The sequence below is a fragment of the Strongylocentrotus purpuratus genome, unplaced genomic scaffold (assembly GCF_000002235.5).
Source record: "Strongylocentrotus purpuratus isolate Spur 01 unplaced genomic scaffold, Spur_5.0 spur5_contig_864, whole genome shotgun sequence".
Classification (NCBI taxonomy): domain Eukaryota; kingdom Metazoa; phylum Echinodermata; class Echinoidea; order Camarodonta; family Strongylocentrotidae; genus Strongylocentrotus; species Strongylocentrotus purpuratus.
In genome coordinates, this window is record NW_022145573.1 from 279375 (window position 1) to 297386 (window position 18012).

An 18012-nucleotide genomic window follows, 5' to 3' on the forward strand; every position below is an offset into this window, starting at 1 on the left:
GACGTCATTACTTAGGGATGCATTACAGTCTCTAAGATTATTGATTGTTTTTTTATGTTGACACAGTGTGCATGCATCCGCATCCATCCGCCATTTCCACATCAGGGTTTTACCTAGGACAGAGTCTACAGTAGGTAACTTAAAGTAACCAATTTCTTACGGGAGATGCCCACTTTTTTGTTCATTTATTGATCTTCATCTTTTATGGCCTTTATGTGGAGACCAAATTTTTAAAATATTGGCATTTAAAAAAATGTTCCACATCCTTCTTCATCCTCTCCTCTTCTATCTGTCTTAAAGTTTGTTCGTCTTTCTCTATCTTCAGCATGTATGTACATGTATATGTAATTCCATTTTTCCTTTCTTCCTCCATATTTTCCTCTGACTTCTAAAGGAACATAAACACACACTAAATGGCATCTATAGTCTTTTTTTCCCTACATGACAGTGTGCCTTTTTTCTTTATAATTTCCTCATCAGAAAGATAATCTTGATCGAAAGATTCATCCTCTTGCAACTCGCTCATTGACGTCAACACATTTAGGGTTTAGGGATACTTTACACTCGCTTGAATATTGATTGCTCTTTTCAATGTTGACACAGTGTGCATGCATGCATCTTAAAGGTATCTCCTCATCCGACCTACATGGAGTTCAAACTGGATGGAAATATATGCAATCTTCTAATGGCATGCATAGTGGCGTAGCTACTGGTGCTCAGTCTGGGTGTAAGGGGGAAGGGCGGGGGGTATATGCCCCAAATCAAGTGGTGGAAAAATCAAAAGAAAAAAAAGAAATAAAGAGACAGAGACAGAGAGGGGAAGAGAGAAAGGGAAAGAGAGAAAGGGAATGTGGGAAAGAGAGAAAGGGAATCGGAGAAGGGAGAGAAAAAAAGAGGTCTGGCCCACTTCTTTCACTCTTCCCTTAATCAATAGCCTTGTAACTTTGCATTTTATTTTCAGAGTAAACCTGGTGCCCCTTCCCCAATAATTCCACTGACCCTTCTATTAGCGGTCTTGTACGCCCCCACGCCACCAGCATGCATGACACAACAGCTTTATTTAGTGCTTGAGAGTAAAGGTGGAGATTTTCTCTGAATACTAAATGCAATTATGCATACAATGTCAACATAGAATCTTGTTTGACTGTGTGATAAGAAGTTGCAAAGTGGGTACACAAGCAGAATAAAGTATACCGTAATTAACGGGGTTTTTTTTTTTTTTTTGGGGGGGGGGTTTGCCGACTTAAAAAACAGTAGAGGACCTAGGATAGAACCTTGTGGTACGCCGTGTAATAGAAGAAAAATTGGAGGAATTATTATTATAAACTACATATTGAAATCTATCAGAAAGATTACTTTCAAACCAAGATGACAGACAAATTTGAGTGTTGTTCTAGTTTCGGAGTGGTGAGTCAACACACCGATTACTGAGCTGGGAGACATTGCCAGGCATAGCGCCAGGTTGAGGGGCATAAATCGAAACTTTAAAAAACAATTTTGTTTTTGTTTTTGGGGTGTACCGTGTTTAAACCGCACCCCCCCCCCCCCCCCCCCCCCCGACTTTGAATTTTTTTCGGCGGCAAAAAGGTGCAGTTAATACACCGTTAATTACGGTAGCCACAAACATTCAGATTTCTATCTGAGATAGAAAATATATTTTCATCCGATGCTCATCTTTCTCTCAATATCCCATCTTTCTCTCCTCACTTTTCTTAATCAAGGACAAACTCTCACCATTTTCTCTCCGACTAATTTCCTCATTTGACCAAGATATTTTATAAATTGGGATGAATAGAAAAAAAATTTGAGAGTAAGACACTATTGTTATGTAAACACTTTTCCAATTTGTATTCCTATTCACCCCAACTGCTCATATTTACTCTGTTGTGAAGCACAGGTTATTTTATTTTCTCCATGTACTCAATCCTCATTCTTAAGAATCTTAAACATTCAAATTACCAATCATGCTGTCAACATTCTCAAAAGTACATGGACAGGTATCATAATTCGAAAGAAAGCATATTTGTCACAAAATATTTGTTACAAAAAATCCTTTAGCAAATACAACATTTATATTCTGAATATGTCAATATTACGTACCTTATACACAATGGACTTTGAAGACAATGTACAGATGTAGAAACGCAGGTCTTTCTTTGGAATGGTATGGGTAGCCCTTTTCCTCAATGCAAACACCTGTAAGAGAAAAAGGTAAGAACGATGCTCTCTGTTTGAATAATTATGATGGTAATACAGTATCTTGTATTCATCGAGCACAAAAGAAAAAATATCAAAATATCTGTACTTGTATTACGGCCCATTATCTACACAGTAAGCATTTGAAGCATTTTACCTCCTTAAGCGAAATTAATGACCTTAAAAGGGAGGTGTCATGGTATGTTACCAGACTGTGGATAACATAGTCTAAAGTCATGTTAAACAAAAGGAAAACTTGGACCTCGGTCTAACTCCCTTTGTTGAAATGAGCTAGACTTTAGAAATGTGACTTAAGAAAACAGATGTTTACTATTGAGAAGAAGAAAATTATCTAAGAATTAGAGCACCGATAATAAGAAATGTATTTACATTAATAATTAATAATAATGATATTAAAGATGTACATGTAATGGTTTACTATTTTTCCAGAATTATTTGTTTGCACCTGTGTCCTCTCAATTAAATTGCCTGTTTATCCTCTTTTCTATTTTCTTAATCTGATTCCCGGAGAATGGGGGGGGGGGGGGGGGGGGGGGGGGGGGGGTCAAATATATAGCTGCACACAAGCCTGAACAAAGAACGCAGAAAGGGTATCTTTTTTCTGCTCAAGGTGAGTGACACATTCAGGGTGTTATGTAAGTTGTTTTTTAAATCAGAAAAGAGGGCACCGTTTGTTGAGTACCCTTTTTAGACTTGATGATGTTCGATAGAGGTTGACCTTGTTAAGAGAATAGTTTCAAGGGGGTTGATAACTTGTTAAGGTTATATATTTTTAGAGTAAAGGCACGCCCCCCCCCCCCTATGGTCATGTATTCATGTGTACAGTAATATATACTGCCCCCCCCCCCCCCCATCTGATTGAAACGCTGCATTTTCTCAAACTGCTTACATCCTGCTGGATTCTATCTGCCTTTCTTTTCTGTCTATTCAAAAGAGTGCAAATAAATATGTCACAATCATTAAATATTGTTTTATCATGACTGTTTACAACAAAGATCTCTATTTTATTATGCCCCTAGACCTTGGACTTTGTCTTTGTCCTTACCATTTTTATCTTTTGTAATTTGACCTTATTTGAAGTCCTCTAGATGATTCACGGAACAAAGAATTCTAGCACGTGCTACGATCGTGATATCTTTGCCTATCAGTCAATGGCATAGTTATAAATGAACAGGAAAAAGAAATAGATTAGCGTCATTAAGCCCACCTCACTGTTTACACCTCTGCATCAATTTGGGGGAAATGATTAGACCCAAGGATTAGAGCTAACATTAAACAGGAAACATCTTAAAGATGGGGCAAAGTCATACAGAAGGAAATAAAAATCTCAGGGATCGATTGCATGCTTACAATTAACGGGAGACAAATTTTAAAAGGTTAAAAATCATGTGACGTCAGACCGGATGTTTTGATCGTCTCCTATATGAAGCTGATTTGGCAATTAAGTTTAGAGCCTTGCAAAATATTTCATTGTTATCTATATTATTCAGAAATGTAACTGAAATTTCAGTTGGATCATTCAGATACATGTATATGATGACACAGCCAAACCGCAATGGTATTTTTTCATAAAGATGTATATTGTATTACACTGTAAGTGTAAATACACTCCATATTTCTGTATCTAGTAACACAGAGCCCAATAAATTGCTCAGGACCTTTGTTCTGCACAAGTTGCCATTCATATACAACATAGTAAACAAAATGCTGCAGTTTATCATTTCATGTATTTGAATGAGCCTATTTACATGAATACTAGCTATACAGCAAGCATTTTTTGTTCTACTTGTATATATGTACAGTGTATATCTATCAAATTCCTTGAAAGAATGGTAAACACATCCCTCAATTAAAGCGCTTCCCGAAATATAATGTGCAAGCACATTTCATTGTGGAATTTTCGACTTGTGCGTTAAAAAGGGAATAAAATACATTGAAACTTAAAACCCTACCATACATTTCAGCCCACCCCTATATCTAACTTTTATGTGTACAGCGCAAACATCTTTAGATTATAAATGTTGAACAAGCCACTAATCATGACGATTGTCAAATATTTGATCAACCTGACACATGGATTAACCCTGTTTGATATGTCTGCTCTACTTTGGAAAAATAAGCCAGCTGTAATCTGATTTTGTTGTTAAATGTAATCTATGGGAAAACATTTAAAAAGCTGCAATGTTATGACATATACAGTATAGTGTAATTCTGTTTAGACAATAGAAATATGTGGAAATCAATTCAAATTGAATTTACTTTTCAAGGTCTTAAAGCCCCACTGCACACTATATAGCTACTTGCGCTCTCTATATAGCAAACAATTCGTAATCAGTGCCTGTTGGATCCCCATGATCCCCTTTTTCTTGTGTTACAAGTATTTGAGCACCAGCCAGTGACCTTGCAGGGAGGTCTGCACCCCCCCCCCCCTGGCCAAACTGTTGCAGACTGGCTTTAAAATGTTTTTAAAAATACCTATAAGGTGTTTGGAAAAGATTTTGTATAATTTGAACATGTATTTCATTTTTTCATTATCAAATTAGGGCTCCATACTATTTTGTTGTGAGGAGACCCCAGATGGAACCATTAACAGTATGTATGCACATGAGCTCTATGTACAAAATGGAACATTTGGGGGGGGGGGTGGGAGGGGGGTGGGGTGCTGCTGTGTGAACAGACCTACCTGGTCTAGAGAGAGGACGTTGCTCTGATCACATTACATATGGGTCAACTTCAATGTCAGTACGAGGTGTCATGTTTATCATGTAACGTATCATGTGTAGTGTACTCATGTCCATACCAATGTTGTGACTTAACTTCTACTTGAGCTACATGTAGGAAGGGCATACATCTTCAGAACTCAGAAGAAGATGAATGTTTATTTTGCCCTGTACATTGATGTACATGTACAAGGAGAGATCTATCTCTACATAGTTCTCGCCAATCAACATGTCCACCCTTGGTCAGTATGGAGGACTTTACATGTAGATTAAGAACATTTTCCCTTTCAAGAAATACTGAAAAGGGTGTACCAATACATCTAAATATCAATGCAACAATACATACTTTTATCCTGCAAAGTTGCTTCAAAGGTCTTCACTTAAGATGTTGCAAGACCACATTTCACTCAATTTAAAGCAAGGGTAAACAAAGTTCTGCAGAGAAGCTTGGATCTCTGCAGATACCATTTCAAGAAAGGTTTCAACCTATCATATATCTTGATTCTTTTCCACACACAATATGCAAGTAAATTGGAGGAAACAACATTGTAGAAAAACAAAATCTAACACATTGACAGCAATGTGGTATCGTCATCATTCCCTGCTTGTATGTATTGACCTAAATAATGTTGGGTGTCAATGGCTTCCACTTCAACATAAAAACCTTGAGACTTTTCTGTGACCCTTGTAAAGTAGGCACAATTACTTCCTGTAAGTCAAATTACAAGGACCATCAACATACTGTACATGTATTTCCCATCAAGGGTTAGTTTGTTGTTTGTTTTTACAATTTATTTTTCTCAAAGGTTTCCTTTCACTCACGTGATGAGCAATGGCTCTGCGGTAGAGCAGAGGTCTCGTAAAATGGAAGTCCTTGGTTCCTCGGATAGGACTTACATTACAATCTCGAGTTGCTTTTTAAGAAACGTACATTTGTTTTCTTAGCAATCAGGTAAAATAAACCATCAAACCATCTCTAGTTTTACTGTGCTTGTGGTTCTCTTTTATAAACATGTCAGCTTGTTTCTGAACATTTTACTTTACTTGAACTTGATAGCAACCTAAAACACATAGAAATTGCAAGAATCTGAAAATCAGTTTCATTCTACTATCACATTAAGATTGAACCCACAGCGTCCCACGCTAAACATAAGCATTCTATATTTTTGTACTTTCAATATTTTCACAATTTTGCACATGGATTTATTGATGGAAAGATTCTGCAAACTCAGCAGCCCTTTGAAGATGAGGTAATCTTTTTGAAAAGTTGTTATAAAATAGTCAATATCTTTTTTTTTTAATTTTGCATATTAACTGGCCCTTATTCAGTGCCAGATCATAGTAGAAGGAGGAGGGAAGATTGAATCCAATGCCAATCGAGTCACCTGCACCCCCCCCCCCTGCAAAAAAAGGCATTCTGCCACACTTGTAAACCTTCTTTGCAGAGTCCCCTGGATCTATTAATGTAGAAATATGTAGTTGAAAAAAATGTATGTATTTCTACTCTTATGATATCTGGCTAAGATTTTGTTTTAAATACAATTTCTGCAAACTTTCTCTCTGTCATATGAAATCGAAACTTAAGACTGCATTTGAACATCAAACGAATCAAGGACATGACCACACTCAGACTTACGCGTTGCTCAAAGAGTTCCTTCTCCTGTTCGCCCGTCACAAAGACCTGCCGCAATAGGGGTTCCCTTGCTCTGCCAGTATGGCCTAGAACGCTTGTATCGTGTGGTACGTTATGCCAGGCTAGTACCTAAAAAAAAAAAATCAAAGAGAAAAAAGGAAATTTAGGTTACAATGCAAACATGGAGATAATACCACACAAAATTCCTTCATAAAGCTTTGAAAGTGATTTTATTTTATTTTATTTTTAAAATTGTATTCATGATGCCAATTCAAGGTTGAAAAACTGGTCAAATTCAACCTATCAAAAAAAAACCTATTCTGCCTCAGATTAAAAAAGCTCTCTTAAATTTACTGTTTCAGTTCTATATTTATATATACAGTGCAGGTCTATTTCAATAAATATGAATCTTATGAACCTATATACAAGGCCCTAAAAGACATCAAACAAGTAAGGCTGCAATTTCCAGTCTCTTATGTATAAATTTGTACCTATAGGCAAGACTAAAATATTTAAATTATTTACCAAACACATCACATATTTTAGTATATATCTGAATCATCTAACCACATTTTATCAAGTTAAAAGCCCTCAAAGAGTTTGGATCAGAACTAATGCATAGTATAATGACACATTTGATGTCCATGTATTTATATTGACAAGTTTCCCAATAAATATTTGGTATTAAACATACAAGAATTGAACATCAAATAACCAAATACATTGGATGAACCCACCACTTTCCTCACCTTTAATTTACACTCAATGGCAAGTTCTTCAAACTTTTGCTCACACTGGTTGGCTGTTAGGGGGTCTAGGAAGAAGATACCAGTGGCATAGTGTCCAGGCTCTGGCAGCTCTATCTGCTGCTCCTCTCTGTATAGGGTAGAAGTGATCATGCAATGTATATATATCTGTTCAGTTTACAGTACTTGACAAACACTGTCATGGTACTAGTGCATTGCGAGTTATGCATCTTGACATAAAGAGCACATGTACGTCGTTGAGAATAAATTTTAGGGACCGGGGTATCCTTTCAATTTTACTATAGACTGTGTATCTCTCAAAACTCTAAACTTTCTTATGAATCTGAATTAAATTACAAGTAGGCCTATGTATGATTGAAGAAAAGAAGAAAAAAAATTGTATAAACTCTAAAATGAGATGAAAGAAAATAATCATACCAGTACTTGTCATAGATCAGGGTTTAATAATACATGTACATGAGTCTGGTAAATGTAAATGTACATATGGGCTTAAATTTCTGCACTAATCTTCCAAGCTAAAACTAAAATCAGGGCCACGCAAAGTGCAAACAGACAAACATATTACATTAATCTGTATGACCCTATGAAAAGATTAGCGTGGAGACCTGCAATATGTTCCATTTTACATTACAGTATGTTCCAGCTCTGAGCAGGATCATCTTAGTTTGAACTTGTTTGAACCTGACCTCCATGGAAGCTACATGTACACAATGCTTGAGTGGAATTTTATTTGCATGTGACCTTCAAGTATCATTCAGGATCTACATGTAGTACATGTACAAGGAGAGATAGAGAGAGAGGGGGAGAGAGAAAGAGGGGGAGAGACAGACAGACAGAGAGGAGAGTCGAGAGAGACAGAGAGAGAGAAAGAGAGAGAGAGGGGGGCGAGGGGGTAAGGAAACAGGAGGTGAGAAAATAGAGGAAGTGAGAGAGAGGGGAAGGGGAGGTGGTAGAAATTAAAGAGGGAAGGGAAGAAACAGAAGAGAGAGTGGGTGATAATTGGGGAGAGGAGAAAGTATAGTAGGAGAACAGAACGTAGAATTCACAAGTAAGTGAGTTGTGAAAAGGGCGATACATGAACAAAAGGTACAAGAGGAGATTCATTAGGGAGTGAGCGAGAGAGCAAACAAGCTATGCGGTGAAGAGACAATTGAGGGAAATGTACAGAGATTTAGGTAAGCTAAAGAAAGAAATAAAGATAAGATAAGATCACAAAAATAATTGGGAAGAAAAAAAAGTGACAGATATAGGGCTTGAGACAATGGAAGCAGAGGGAGAAGAGGGGAGGTAAAAGGGAAAGCGAGAGATAGATCAAGAGAAAGTAGGGTATATGGTTTGAGATCGGTGTCATTGACAGTCAACAGGATGCATGATAGGAGTGCATGAGTCCCTAGGAGACGGACTATGGAAAGATTCCTTCCCTCTCGGGAGATAAACTGCATCCAGTAACCATATACATGTATACTGTCTAGCATAAGGGGAGGGATATATCAGTTACAGGTAGGGAAAAACAGCACTTACAAATATATAGCATATAATTATATAGCAATTTGTTTCGAGAAGAAAGTGTTAGCCTGTGCATACTTTACAGTGTACAGAAGTATGTTCAAGGGCTTAGTTGCCTCATGGATTTTGTTGCCTTTACCTTATTTTTCCAATAAAAAATACATGTAACGGTATGTACATGTAATTGTATGAAACAAAATTACAAGATAAAATTTCTACGCACTTCAATATATACTGAATATAGTAGATATGTATGTCTTCTCCCCACCCCCCCCCCCCCTCCTCTCTTCTCTTCTCTTCTCTTCTCTTCTCTTCTCTTCTCTTCTCTTCTCTTCTCTTCTCTCTTCTCTTTTCTTTTCTTTTTCTTCTTTTCTCTCTCTTTCTCTTACTCTTATCTCACTTTCTCACAAACAATTAAAATTCCTGAAAACAAAACAGAGGTCCACATTTATCGCCCAATTTTAAATTCAATAACTAAATGTAACCTTATCTCCCACTCTATACTCTTATGCTCCATTTACTCTTTGACCTACCTGAGTCTACGTGCGTAGAGTTTGTGAGGTATGCCTGTCATAACACCAGCACCATCTCCAGTGTCATTATCCCCTCCCGTAGCCCCTCGATGCTTCATGCGACACAGGATGGTCTGGGCATCCTTTATAATCTACAATACGATAAGGAAAACAACAACCATACATTACAGAATATCAGGTTCATGTACAGTACATATACATGTAAAACTAATTGTGTGCTGAGAAGAGTTATAATTTTTAGAGCTAATATCTTGAGAGTTTTGGTCATAGAATTCCATTTTATGTGAAACTGGGTCTTTTAAATTTGAGTTTTTTGTAGTAAGGTACATTAAACTGAAACACATTCCTTGAAAAACTTCAGGATTTCATCACATTGTAGGATGAATGGATCTAAATATGTTGGCACTAATGTCCTTTTTTAGTACGTTTTCCTAATTATTCACCAATTTCTTATTTCAATTATGTTTACGTTTTATTTTCATGGGTTTTTGTTTTTATTTATTTTTTATGTTAGTTCTCTAAAAATACAATGTACACACACACAAAAAGAGTTCATTATTATATTCAAGTAACTTATTCAACATAATTTGACAATGCTGTCAATACTCGATAGCATGTGAAACTGGAGTCTGCGTGTCTGTTGATCTTTCAATTTGCCTGTCTGTCTTTCTCTCTCTCTTATCAGTCCCAAATATTATTCCCCTTATTATTTTCTTTTACTCAGGCTTGAACAAAATTGAGAAAATAAAGATGTACCTCTCTGATCTGACCTGTGACCTGATTCATAGGGTAACAGACCGTTTAAGCAATAACAACAACAATAACTTGACAATGTGCATAAAAGCACAATGGATTTGCACAATGGACTTGGCAACTGTAAGGCCATGTAAAATTGATTTCATGTTGATCGTCCCCGCCCGCTTCCTTTTTGGGGGCCGCCTCCTATTTTTTGTTATTTGTTATTTTTTTTATTTTTTTTTTTGATTTTTTTTTTTGATTTTTTTTTTTTTTTGAAAGAAAAAAAACATGAAAAACACTGCTAAAATGGCTCCATTTCTGATTTAAAAAAAAAAAAAATTGTCGGCGGCCATCTTGAAAAAAAATAGCCTCGACTGTCGGGGAAAATGTACCGAGCGGCCATTTTGAGCGGCCATTTTGAAATATCAAATATCAAATAACATGGTACACCCTCCTCCTCTTTTTCAAAAATCCGGACGATCAACATGTAATCAATTTTACATGGCCTAAACTGCCATTAATATATTTATTAATAAACAATAACCACCTTAAATTACTCTGACAATGGATTGACTGAGGCATTAACCTCAGAATGCAAACATGTATACTTGACCTCTCAAACCACTGCCTAGCTGGTCATGCATTGCATACATGCACGTAGGCCTACATTCAAAGTCCTGAACATGTCAGTCTATGACTGCCAAACTCGCACACAAACCATCCAAATGTCATTTTAATCAGCTAACAACGCAAACATGTACACTGTACAAGTAGATTCATTCTCTTCTCATAATATTATCATCTAAACAAACTCTAAAACAAATATTTAAATTAATTCAGGTGTATTTGATACCACGCATCTGGAGTTATACAAATCTTGTCTTCTAAGATTTTATCATTTTGAGTCCAATCACAACTATAAGAATTTAAAATGTTATTCAGTTTTTTGTGGTATCCTACAACAAAACTATTACATGAAAAGTATAGGTAAAATACTCTCTTTTCAAGGATATATAATATACATGAAAGGGATTTTTATGCAAAATATGTACATGTACATGTGCGGAAGTGTAAAAGTTAAATTTTCCCCGAATGTAAAATACAATGAAAAGGTCCTATTGTGGAAAACATAAATTTACCAAAAATAAATGTTTGAATAGAGCCCAAGTCTACACCCAGTCTCTATTCAACTTGTATTGTTCTTCTTTTACATTGACAATGGACCCGCCACACAGGCAACTTTTTCATACTCTGGGTTATACAGGCTCAGAGCTGGGGGGTACATGTAGCCCAGTCATGCTCCTCACCCCCCCCCCCCCCCCCCCCACCCACACACACACACCCCTCACACCTCATCCCCCTCCCCCCACACACACACAATGCCCTTGATAATGACTTTCTCTCTTACCTTATTGGATTGTTCTCCTTTGATGTTGACAATGAACCCCACCCCACAGGCATCTTTCTCATTCTCTGGGTTATACAGTCCCTGGGCTGGGGGCAGACCAGTATTGATGTCCAGCTTGGGCAGTGCCATGGTCAATCAAAGACTGGCCTCTGAAAGACAAGAAAGAAAATATTGAATAGATAAAACCTTCATTTTCAAAGATTAAACCACCCCCCAAAAAACTGTCCATTTTACCAGACATTATTATCAGCAAAGGAGATTTGATGGGCATATTCTACGTAAATAATGTGCCCAGCTGATGCTGTAAAAGTAGTCAAATTGAACCCCCAATCAACAACAATATGGTCATTTCGGTCAAACTCAAAATTGGCCTACCTGTATTGATTCTTGAAATACACATGTGCACACCTATACATGTAATTTGTATTCTCATAAATGACATTATATGGCACTTGTAAGAGGGACACCATGATAGATGCCATAAGTATGTCAATTATCAAAGTCCATTTATGTGTTAGATTCTCAAATATATTTTGAGGGCCTTAACTTCTATATAACCAAGCTCTTGAACCTGGCAGGCTGATGGTCATCTTCAGAACAATATATTTGAGGTCACCAAATGTAATCTGTACATGGTAAAACGATCAAGATAGTCTATGGGAATAGTCTGCAAGAACAGACTCTATTTCGACACTTTAGTAAAATAAATTCTTGAGTGGAGATTAATCCAGCTTCCATTTGTGGCAAACCTGGTAATTCTTCTACTGGTTGCCAAACAAATGAACAACAAAAGCAACAATTACAAACAAGCAACAACAACAATGGTTAAGTACTGCTAGTCTGTTGACGCATGCTATTTGATGCCAAGCCTACATGTACATGTTGTTATCTCGGGTTGTGTCAAATGATATGGGGTGTAGTCTACAGTAGTCTCAAAGTCTAGACCCTACTACAGTAGTTACACCAGCCAAGGGTTTGTTTCTGCAAACGAGGCTGTGGCAGCAAGTTACATGTAGTCTACAGCTGGAATAGTACTTCAGATCCTTTGTTATGATTGTGACTGGCAAGAGTTTGAGTAAACTGAGAATGGAAGTGGAACATCAAGGGCTGGGTTCAGATTTCGTTCATCAACCATGTCACGTTCTGATCACATGATCAAATTAATGGGGAGTAAAATAACAAAGTGTCAACATCATAAAACAACCCCCATGCCATGCCCTTGCTTTTCACTAAATGCTAAAAGTAAACATGTTTTCTTTCTGTACTGCATGTGACATCAAATACACTGAGGAGTTAGTGGGGAGAGGGAGGGAGGGGGTCAACTTTTAGGGAAAAAGAGAATGCACATGGGTGATATCACTTAATTTATTTTAAAATCATCCTAATATATAACAAAGTCAGTAAAAATCGCTCGTGCACATATCAAACAATTCACAGTGCTTGCATACAAGCAATGCACATTTCCATCATTTGTCCCTTGCCACATATCAAAGCCCCACAGCTAGGTACAAAGTGTCAATCAAGAAATTCCTGCATGCTTAGCTTGCATCATGCCTGGTTTGCTTGATTAATTATGTTTTGAAACTGTTTATAATTTATTCCAGCTATAGAGTCTACTAAGTACTAGCTAGCTATGTTCTAAGACTTCTATAGCATGTCATTCTAACTAGATCTACATGTAAGTATGCACTAATCAATCATGACCACTATGAGAGACACCACACCACAATATCCTTGTTACTTTAGTTGCTGAAAAGGCTTGACGAGTAACAGCATAGACATAGACCAGACTACGTCTAAGTCTTGTGTATAAAACATCAATAATATAATAACCTTGATAGTAATGATGACAACAACAATAATGAAAACAACAGCAACAACAACATCAACAACAATAGTAAAATGTAATAATAAATTGGGTACAATAATTAATTCAGCAGATATATGTCATGAGCTTCTAAAAATAAAAGATGACACCCCCCACACACACACACACACATAGGCCTACTCAGAGTCAAGAGTAATTGTATAGTCTAGTCTATACTAGATTCATTAGATCTAGATCTATAATTAATCGTGCATTCTCATTTTGATCTAAATCTAAATCTAAAACGCCTCTAGTCTATATAGATGACAGAGTAGACCTATGTAGTATGTGATAATTTACAGCTACGAAAAATTTGGCTGACCTGACAACTTTCATGAAGGGCAGTCTGATCGCAGATGCGGCACGGCAGATGTCGTCTTAAACCAGCAGCTTTTGACTCGAGTCGATACAGCTCGCGAACTTGATGCAAAACACTCCGCAGATGGTCGTCAAAGAAGTTCCTTTCCCCGATATACGACTCTTTGTGAAGAAATTCTTACACACTTGCCAGAGCAAAAATATGTAAATTGGACGATTCGCAAAAGTATTTTCTCTCAAAGTCTTCAAAGAAGATAAAACACAGCTTGCTTAGAAGACTTCATTGGCTTGGTCTCGCGTTAGTTCAACACACGCGCACCCATTATGTAGACTGTACCTATACGTAATTTTATGCACCGGATAACTCTGTGTACAATGTGGATACACCACGTGCAAAGATCAGACGGGCCTAGTCTACTATCGAAACAACCTTGCGGTGTTTTGCACAGGTTTCAATGAGACATTTCTTTATTCGTGTGATTATTAGTCCAGAGATATCCTGATTAGTCTCACAATTATTTTATTCCACTTTCATATAGATTAAAAAAGGGGATTTTAAATTACCTTTAATTTATTTCGACGGAGATGCGTGGCAACAATAAAAATGCATAAATCTAGAGTCATTTGGGTTATTTTGTTATCTCTCTCTCTCTCTTTCTCTCTCTCTCTCTGTCTCTATTTAATTTGTGAGTAGATGACATTTGATAATTTACCCATTTTCATAGTTCCTGATATCATTTATCATCATACGAGTACATTCAGATTATCAAAAGGAACCATTCGTTCCGCGTTTTATGGAAACCGCTTTCTTGTTTATTATTCAAGTTTACCTTGCATAACGACTAGAAACGTGGGAATTAAATGAATCAAAACATTGGAGTTCATTCAAAGATCCACAATCACGCGGTCACGCGATGTTCAGCTCAGTCAACCAATCAACGTCGAATATTATAATTGTGTTTCCTTATTTGGAGAAAATACTTCCATATGGAGCGCTTAACTGTTCTATCCTAGCCAATCAAAGACTATAATTGTCCAGACTCTTTCGAAAGAGCGTGCTGTCCGCGCCGCTAGACGCACGTGTAAAACGGCAAGGTCGTACACATAAACATGCAGCAGATTTTCCATTTCATGAGCCAGCGACGTGAGAAGTTTGCTAACCTTCATTTGTGTTTTGTTTTGATGAGTTACGTTTTCTTTCGTCTGCTTTGTTTACATATGGATATGGTGAAATACAAATTCGCGACCCTAAACAAAATAATATTAGGCCTATAAAACGTGGAGGGGATTGAGAAGGAATCTGTTATGCACCCAATATGCCTGAAACGCGATATGAAATAAATTGTAAAAATATTTCCAATGTTGCTGTGCACGTACAATCAGTCGTATTTTACCATGCATTCGATGAATGTTCCTTTTTTGTGAAATCATCATTCAAGATTGGATGGAAAAGATATACGATTGACGATTGAAAGATCTTTGAATGATGATAGAGATGTGATTTTGTGGATATACAATTAATTGTAACATTATACGTTTCAAGGCACAGATTTAGATATACATACACGTATATAATTGTATATGTATTATTTTTTTTGTAATAGGCATGTATAATGGAGAATAATTATATTTATTATATGTTTGACTTTGAATTTGATTGTTTTCTTCTTCTATTTTGTTTTATTGCTGGTTAGCCCCCCCCCCCCCCCCCCCCTCCCCTCCTCGCCCGCTTGTTTTCTAATGGATTTTAATTGCAACATGAATGGGAGAATGTAATTATTTATGAACCGAAGCATAGATCTACCGGGAGATCTACTTCCATTATTTTCAAACACATGCATGCAATACAAGTTTCATCCAATTTGCAATATCTAGCGAGTCTGAACTACAAGACTCATCGATCGCTCTAATATGAAGCCAGTCGAGCGTTCGTTTATCAATAATAACAACACTAGTCTAGTCTATTTATTCAAACACTTTTCTTGAAAACTTTACTTGTAATTTTGTAAAGTAGAAATACGTATTAGAAAAATAATTTCTATATTTCCATACCTGTAGAAAAGATAATTATTTTTTGTTTTGATGTAGGTAGAAACGGATTAGTTGTCAGGTTTTTCATTCAGTAACCAGAAACGGAAATTTTTTAAAGTACCGAGTATATGACTAAGCCTAAGTAAACATTTCCACGTGCAATTTTTACTACGGTTAGCGGATTTGTGAAGGTGACTTTGTATTTCACGCTGCACGGATGCAGCATCTTTACCATGCACGAGCTCTAGCGGCGGGAATCTCCTCGAGCCTCGATCCGGCGCGCGCGGCCGACTCTCTCGACTCTCTCTTGATCTCGGCTCCAGCTGCCGCGCGCCCCGCGCTTATCAGTTGTGAATTCTAGCCCTAATACCGTAAGACGCCTGTACATTGTGTCTGCATTTTTCAATCTAGCTTGTTTTCAATTCAAATTCGGTTTGAAAACTTTGTGTTTCTGCATGATGGCAAATTCTACCATGTTCGAAACTTGTCCAATCGACATTCATCATCAAACTACCGATAGCGAGATTCTGGAAGAATTACCATCGCTCTTCAACACGCCGGGCGTGGAATTTGAGAGTTTTTCCGGCTTCAGTGTTGCTCGAAATATCAACCAAAATTTGGACTCGTTCGACACTAGATTCTCTCGCCTTTCTCCTTCAAAGCCTAACTCGGGGACATCTTACCCATCAGCATCTAGATGTTTGTGGAGAAAATATGGAGTTGAAACCCATGATGACCAAGTAGGGGGAGGAGAAAAACTAGGACCTCACGAGATGGCCGTTTATGGTAAGCGGAGTAAAATATTATCAGATCATGAGTTGGCCTGTGGCAGCGTGCAGGAAGCCGGTCGGTCAAGCTCCTTGGCCTTTGGTCAGTGCAGTGACTACCGATCACTCTGTCGCCATCCACAATGCGGTGATCATGAAACTAAAGAAGAAGGAGGAGGAGCTAAATTAATAAATTGCCTTCACTTCATCGTTATTCACTCGATCATCAAGTGATGTGGGCTAATATTTGAGGACGGGCCTCTCTCATTCCTTTCGTTTCATTCCATTTCTTTTTATGTAACAAACTAGATTCTAGGCCTAGAGTAGGCCTAACTCCGGGAAGCTCCAACACCGGCGCCGCCTGTGTTGGAGCTTCCCGGAGTTAGAGTAGGCCTAGACCTGGAGTCTACTACTAGATTTCTAGGTCTAGATCTAGATCTAAAAGTAGATCTACAAGGCATAGAATATTTTCTGTTATTAATATTAGATCTAGTTATTACTTTTTATCCTATGTTTACTGTCATTCTTTTTTTTAACAAATTCGAAAAAATTGAATATTTGAATTGTGGGAATAGGGTCGAATCCTTTGTAAATCAAAATGTACAATTCTTTTTTAAACTTTCCACAGGAACGAATGTAGATGAAAGAATACTTCCAGGATTTGAATACCACGTGCGCATCCCAACCAGGAATAGGAAAGACCGTTTCCAGTTTGGTGGCCGAGCACTGCACCTCCTTCGTATTGGACAGGGTTATGGGAAACGCCTCACTTTCGAAGACAAGCACGCCAACATCAACACAAACTTCTTCTGGTCAGACACCCTCCCTAACGGCTATGCATTCACCATTAGAGCCGTCCAACCAGGCGATGAATTTGTCCTGTGCCATCATCAGAACCGACGTCCGTTCGGTCATGCAACCGTCGTCGCCACAAGCCAGCATCAAGTGGAGATCAGCTCCTCGATCACCAAAGATAAGGACATCGTGAAGAAGGTGATCGTCGCGATGCATATTTCGGTGAGATACACGTGTGAGCCGCATGGCATGATGTCATTGAGAGCAGATGAGCTCGTAGACGTGATGGGGGTCGCTGTCGTTAGGAAAAGTGCCAAAGAATCGAGAGCGATCACAAGGTGCATTGAAGAGGTGGAGATTCCTGGGCACGGTGAATGTCTTCTCTACAATGAGGATGATTAAGGAAACACTGACTCGAACTTCGAAGTTTAATGGCGATATGTCTTTCCTTATATAGTTTCGGTATCACTATCACTATCAGGTTAATACTGATGTGTCGGCCTAGTTTCCATCCATTCATGCTTAATGAGTGAGTGAGGAGATTTTATCCCCCACCCATCTCCTCACTTTTTTTTCTTGAAGATATTTCTGCCAATGCCAAGTGGAACTACTGAATAATTGCACCTATTCTCATCTCAACGTTAACATGAAGTTACAATTCTGACAGGACAAACTTGAGGTTCAAGGGGGTGACCTCCCCCCCCCCCCCCCC

At 37.8% G+C, this 18012-nt stretch overlaps 2 protein-coding genes across 2 annotated transcripts in view; one reads left to right on the forward strand and one right to left on the reverse strand.

The window, feature by feature from the left end:
• Positions 1–14033, reverse strand: part of LOC754163 (putative glutamate synthase [NADPH]) — a 54015-nt gene extending 39982 nt beyond the window's left edge. Inside the window, exons 1-6 of the mRNA XM_030972944.1 lie at positions 13712–14033; positions 11523–11671; positions 9377–9507; positions 7320–7446; positions 6574–6699; positions 2101–2196 (exon numbers count right to left, since the gene is read on the reverse strand). Of these exons, the coding sequence (XP_030828804.1) occupies positions 2101–2196; positions 6574–6699; positions 7320–7446; positions 9377–9507; positions 11523–11651 (609 nt within the window). The 5' untranslated portion in view covers positions 11652–11671; positions 13712–14033. The remainder of the gene's footprint in view (positions 1–2100; positions 2197–6573; positions 6700–7319; positions 7447–9376; positions 9508–11522; positions 11672–13711) is intronic.
• A 2060-nt stretch (positions 14034–16093) lies between these two features.
• Positions 16094–18012, forward strand: LOC590064. Its single transcript, XM_795491.5, has 2 exons — positions 16094–16524; positions 17134–18012. Exons 1-2 carry the CDS (start codon positions 16194–16196, stop codon positions 17700–17702), a joined length of 900 nt encoding a protein of 299 aa, XP_800584.3. The 5' UTR covers positions 16094–16193; the 3' UTR covers positions 17703–18012.